Source organism: Coturnix japonica, chromosome 4, assembly GCF_054131305.1.
Source record: "Coturnix japonica strain WE chromosome 4, WE-NBRP24, whole genome shotgun sequence".
Classification (NCBI taxonomy): domain Eukaryota; kingdom Metazoa; phylum Chordata; class Aves; order Galliformes; family Phasianidae; genus Coturnix; species Coturnix japonica.
Genome location: NC_140666.1, coordinates 52,468,008 through 52,474,340, shown reverse-complemented (window position 1 = coordinate 52,474,340; position 6,333 = coordinate 52,468,008). Strand labels below are relative to the sequence as shown.

At 49.3% G+C, this 6,333-nt stretch overlaps 1 protein-coding gene across 1 annotated transcript; it reads right to left on the bottom strand.

Annotated features, from left to right (window-relative positions):
* Positions 1-1,410: 1,410 nt before the first annotated feature.
* Positions 1,411-6,301, bottom strand: NOA1 (nitric oxide associated 1). The gene is made up of 7 exons (XM_015861572.3): positions 5,323-6,301; positions 4,765-4,929; positions 4,197-4,390; positions 3,362-3,493; positions 2,865-2,981; positions 2,382-2,499; positions 1,411-2,301 (listed from the first exon to the last, which is right to left on the bottom strand). Exons 1-7 carry the CDS (start codon positions 6,266-6,268, stop codon positions 2,096-2,098), a joined length of 1,878 nt encoding a protein of 625 aa, XP_015717058.2. The 5' UTR covers positions 6,269-6,301; the 3' UTR covers positions 1,411-2,095.
* Between the last annotated feature and the right edge of the window lie 32 nt (positions 6,302-6,333).

Genomic DNA, 6,333 nt, shown 5'->3' with positions numbered 1-6,333 from the left:
GGCAGAAGATGGGGTAAAACCTACCAGGTTGCAAATGTGCTACTTCATGCTGAGTTCTGCTTTGTGCCTAGTTGCTTTTGTATTGTTTGTGGGGTATTTGTTGACTTGCAAGGACAAGAGCAATGCTCTGGATGGGTTACCAGGCAGCTGGGACCACCTCCAGAGGTGTGTGCACCGTGAGTGCAGGCACAGATACCTGCAGCCTTAAACAGGAAATCAGAGAGTGAAACTGCAGAGAGCCACTTTGAAGTGGAGATGTGAGGAGCACATGCTTTCAGTGTACCATCTGCTTGGGTGTATAGGAAACAGGTATTTGAAACTCGTGGTCCATTTAGGCTCACAGCTCAGTGCAGTGCTCTACATAATTGCACCCAGCCTGTGCACACTGAGCCATGAAGGTCAGACCTTCCCAGGAGACTCAACCTTCCCAGTCCTGTCTTTCCACCTCAATAGAGGAGCCAAAAGCAAACGTGGTTTGAGATTAAATGAGCTCTTCTCTACAGATGTTAAAAAATGTCTTGCCTTTCAGGCTGTCCGGCAGAAGTATCAAATAGACACCAACTTTGAGAAGCACTTCAGAGCAGGTCCTCAGCTCCTGTTATAATTCAGCCCTCAGAACTCATAAAAGGTATTTCTGTGTTTTCATCAAGGCACTAATTGCTTCCACATTAAGGTTGCTGAGGTTTGACATCTGTCCGGAGCACATATTTTTGTTCCTAGCTGTGGCTGTTGCTAGCTGCCTGCTCTTATGGCCTGAGGAGTGGAGTCAGTAGATACACAATAAGCTTTCCAAAAGCACTTAAAACACCCATGCAACTCCAGCCCTTGTGCTGGCCCAGCTGCCCCACTTGCACATCTTGGAGAACACTAAAGGACACATCATGGGAGGGCACGCATGTCCTTCCCATCCCATTTCAGGCAGAAGGCCTTTTCTCCTGGATACAATTCCAGCACTGGCTACTGGTCTTTGTGAAAAAGGCTGTTTCCATAAATCAGGGGACCTGCTACACAGAACAAAGCTCACCTGCAGTTTTTCATGGCCAACGCCTGGGCTGGGGCCCAGTGCTGTCACAGAGCAAGGCCTTCCAGTTACTCTTTCTGCATTTGGTATTGTTTGTCTTTTATACTATGTCTTTTCCAGACTTACAGCATTAGAGGAATGCTGTAGGAGATGCCTGTTTTTACTTGTCAAGCTTGTTTGTACAGGCCATGTCTAGACCCTCTTCTTGATGCCCAGTTTTGCTGGTACAGTTGTGACCATTTCTATGTCCTCTTCTCCAGGTCTGGTGAGTATAACCCTCACTAAAGACAAGATGCTGGTAGAAGCAGGCTTCTACTGTCTTCTCCCATAACGCTTAATGGAAACACTGTGGCCAGCTTTGCTGGTGATTTCTAAAGAAGACAAAGGAGTCTTGAAAAGCTTTGTTTAATTGTACATCCTCAGTTTTAGAAACTTTTACACAAGCCAAAGGAACCAAATCAAAGCAGAGAGTTATCAGGCATCTGAGCAAATCTGCTTTTCTTTAATTCTTTTTTCCTGTGTGCAGAAGTAGGGCAATGCCCCAGATACTGAGGGGACCTGATTTTTGGTCAATAACGTTTAATTACCACAAGCTCCTGGGAGTGTCATGCCCACACCAGAGAATTCCCTGCTCCTCTTCCCCACCCTCCACCTCCTTCTGCTTTAGAAACAACATAAAGGCTCCAAGAACCAGGTGATGGTTTCTGACCTGTGAGAGCACGTCTGCTAGAAAATACCTACTCTCTGAGCAGCAAAGTCAGCCAAGGGCAGGCAGCTGAGCTTCCATGCTGCATTTCAAGAGGAAAATGATAATGAGGGTTGCTCCCTGACACTGCCTGATCCCAGGGAAAAAAAACCACTTCACCTCCCAGAACAAGGTACAAGCCATCCAGCTCACCTGAACTAGCTGCAGCTCAGTAGTTGTATCAGACTTGTGGTGCCCTACATCAGATTTACCTCACATGGACCTCCCTTGAAACTGTGCCTGTCTGCCTTTTAGATGAGTCTAAGATCTCCTGAATGTCAGCAAGCATCAAGGTTCTGAATCCTATCTCGCTCAGACGATGGTGAGTGCTATCTGTTCCGCACAGCTTTCAGGTTTTCTACGAGGGAAGGAGGCTTTTTGGTTCTGTAGGCAGCAGTACCTGGGATCCGGGCCCCTCTGATGCTACTGATATATGGTAAAAGGGGAGGCTCCCGTACCACCACTGTGGTGCCTCTGGGTGTATAGGCTCGGAGCAACAGTTCCTCTTCTGCATGAGCTGTCACCGCCACCCAGCCTGCAGAGCAAAGAAACAGTCAGTAGGAAGAGTTGCTCATATGAAAACAAGGGTTCTCACACAAAGAAACATTAAATTACCTGCAGAGGAAAGTTTGATATCTGCGACTGCCTCAGCAGTACCAGTTCCTTTCAGTGTAATGTCCTGAGGGACAAGTGGGGGGAACTCTTTCATTCGCTCTTTCCCACCCATTGGAACCTAATGTCAAAACAATAAAAGATTTAACAGCTAAGAGATGCTTCAGTACTCTTTATGTTAAACTGAAGAGCAATGCACAAGCAGGAACAGAGAAATTAAACTTTTATTATCTAAGTAAGAGCTGGTTTGAATTTCCTTACAGAAGCTACTTCAGACTTGCAAAGAGCAGAACTGGGATCACATCCAGAACAACCCAGCCCAATGAAGCCCACAGCTCAGGAGTGAGCAAAGATGGAGCATCTGCTACATAGGCCAGCTGTTGGCCCAAGCCAGCCTCCTTACTGTGGGTTACAGCACTTGTATGTATGCTCAATGTGTGCAAGGTTGCAGCCAAGACAAGGACAGCTTGCACATACTTCTCTTACCTTAAAGAACTCTTGCCCAGCATGCTTCTCATACATGGCATCTGCACTGCTCAAGGTAGCGACGTGGACTGGCAACATCCTAGAAGCCACAACAGAAAACCAGGCAGGTTTTTCTCCCTGAAACAAAACAAAGCACGTGTTGTTCATGCTAACAGAAAAGTAACCTCTAACTGCTCTCTCTTGCTCCATTTCCTTGCTGTATGTTGAAATTTTGTCTTTTACTGGCGTCCTTGCCTCTGCATGTCATGGGAAGCCCTTCAAGGCGAAAACGTTTATTGGCATTTAAAAGCACTGATGGTTTTATATTATAAATGCTGCACACTGGTAACAAGTATCACCACTCTCCATCCCAAGGCATTTTTACTTTATGTGGTGCTTTATTAACAAACTTATCTTGAAAGCTGCAGCGAAGGGAGGTGGAGAAGCTACCTGGACTATCTTTTATTGTTTGGTCCTATACCAGAAGATGAAGCTGCTGCAATCCTGTTTTTTCCTACCTGTAAGTAGTCTACGCGTCCTAAAGCTGCTAAAAACAAGACCATTCCTGGCTTGAGAATGAAGGTCCGTGGAATGATGGCTTGTGTTGGCAAAACCTGCTTTACTTCTTTCTCTGTCAGGAGATTCAAAACCTGAAACATAAATTGTGCAGTCAGGACACACTGTTTTCTGTGATTATTCAACTTCAGAAGAAGGAAGATCACGCTCTGTCTCCAGTAAGAGCTCTAAGCCCCTGGCTACCTTCACATCAGACACTAAGTAGTTATTAGAGGGCAAACTGACACAAAGTGGGTTGGAGATGATCTGGCAGGCATCTACTAGGAAAGTTCTGACACCACTGCTGGTTTTCTATCTCCTAGTATCTTTTAATTTCTCCCAAAAGATGACCTGTGGCTCCACAAAGATATCAGTGTGATGGAAAAAAACCCACAATATGACATTTTAGGACATATGCACTATATAAGCACCGGCTTCAGCATCACTGCTCTACTGAAACACTGAAGTAGGCTGTTAACTGTTATTAGCTATTAACACTGCAGATCCTTCTGGCTTCATGAGAATGCTTCAGGTCTTTCCCAAAGCTTTGGTTTGGTCACACAATACTAGTTTATCCTCCTAAGCTCCACCTTTTTCAGTAGGGTGGCAGAGCTAAAGAAGCACAGATTTCTCTGGGTGATACTGATATGAACTTGTTTTAACAGTATTGTACTTCATTAGAAAGTGGGTTGACACACAGTTCCTTCACAAAGATCACAGCATGCACCATTCAGAAACACAACAGCAGAAACACGATGGACTTTGACCTCCTGAAGCACAATGCCACAGAGTACCTACACAGTTTTCCTTTACAATCCCTGGAGTATCAAAACACCAGCGAGCATCCTTCACTTCATTGTATGTGAACTCTTGTCTTTCCTCATTCTTCTTAGGGATATGGCATGGATCTTCATCTATGCTGTACGACAGCATGTCAGGGTCAAAATCAATCACAGAGCTCTCCCGACGTTTAAATGTTCTTCCAACTCTTCCTGGATTGAAATGAAAGGTTTCCTGTTCATTCATTTATTAACCTGCATTTCCTCCAGTTGGACACCTCTCCCTTCCCTTGATTAATAGGGATGCACAACTATGATAGAAATGTGATAAAAATGTCACGTGCATGTTTAAAAGCCAAGATGCCAACAGATCCCTTCTATAATTCCTGCTTAGCACTCCTTAAGCCCCAAAACCTCAGCAAGGACCATATACAGACAGCATATTTCTCACTGAGTTCTTACAGTGGGTAGAAATTGCTTGCCAAAACCAGATGTATTCATCAGAAAATTAAGAGGTTAACAATCCTTTGTGTAATGCAGCATTTCCATTGGGACGTTCCATCACGTTTTACACAGACAATACTCACCCACTAAGTAACCTTGCTTTTTAAGGCGATTCAGGTGCTTTTTTTCCTCATCGCTTAGCTGATCTTCTGTTTTTTGTGCCTCTTCTTTCAGCCTCTCCTGCCTCCTGAATATCCTGTCGCACGTAGGATTGATAATTGGAAATTTCAACAAGTTCAGTGTTGTTCCTGGAAGAAGAAGAAGGAGAAAGCAAAAAGGGTGACACATCCAGACCTCTGGGATACCTGGATATCCAGACTCATATTTAAGCTCTGAGGTACATGAATAAAAAAGTACTTGGAGCCATCTAACAAAGCTGGAGGTGGAACTAAGCATCAACACCTGCTCTGCTTAAGTCTCCCTCCTAGGCAGAGTGGCTGGAGTGTGTTACCATCCACTTGGTACCTGCTCTCTTGTTGAAAGGCTTCTCAGACACTCTCACTAATTAAAATCATGCTGATGCTGGTACAGTCGTGGGTCATCTGAGCTGATTTTAGGGAGGTCGATCAGACACTTTAGCAGCAAAGCCTTGTGACCTTAGCGCCCGAGTGCGATATGGGGATGCTGGTAGTGCCCCTCACCTGGCCAGGATGAGACGGTGGCCCTACTAACCACGTCGGGAGCTCGTGACTTGCAGTAGTCGGATTGCAGCAGGGCATTGAAGAGCGTCGACTTGCCCGAGTTGGTGGCCCCCAGCAGGTAGACATCTCCGGCGCACTTCCAGGAGCGCTGCAGCCGGCTGACCAGCCCCTCCATCCCGAAGCCCGTCTTGGCACTCACCAGCCGGACATCCACTAATTGCTCCCGGGCGATGCCGGCCTGCAGACAGGCGGCCGTCACTCTCTGCCGCAGCCGCCCCAGGTGCCCGGGGGAGTCGGCCGGCAGCAGATCCACCTTGTTGCCCACCACCAGCAGCCCCGCTGCGGGCACGTCGGGGCTGAGCAGCGCGGGCAGCTGCGGTAACACGGGGTCGGGCAGCTCCAACACATCCAGCGTGTAGAGCAGCAGCGGGCCCCTGCCGTGCCGCGGCGGGCTGCGGAGCGCGTCGCTCAGCACGGCGCGGTGCTGCTCGGCCGGCAGCTCCAGCCGCACTAAGCGGCCGCCGTGCGCCATCACCCAGCACCGCTGGCACACGGCATCGCGCAGCCCGGCCGCTCCGCCCGGCCCCGAGCACAGGCTGCGGTACTTGTCTGCCGGCACGAAGCCCGGCGCCGTGGTATCGCGGCACTGCAGCTCGGCCCCGCAGCCCGAGCAGCTCACTCCGCTCGGCGGCACGGACGGGTCGGCCTCCCCCAGCAGCCGCTCCCTGCCCGCCCGCCTCCGTGCGGCAGCTCTGCCCGTCGGCGAAGCGGCGGGTGGTGCCGGTGGTGGTGGCAGTGGTGTTGGTGGTGATGGTGGCTCTGGCTCCGGCTCATACTCGAGGAATACGAAGCGCTCCTCCTCGCCGCCCAACGCCTTCCATCGCCTCGCCGCCCATGGCCGTGCTGGCCGCAGCCGGCCCAGCAGCGCCCGGCCCAGCTGCAGCATGACGGGCAGCGTGAGCAGCCCGCAGGAAGGGGCAGGGCGAGGCCTAGCCCCGCGCATGTGCGCTG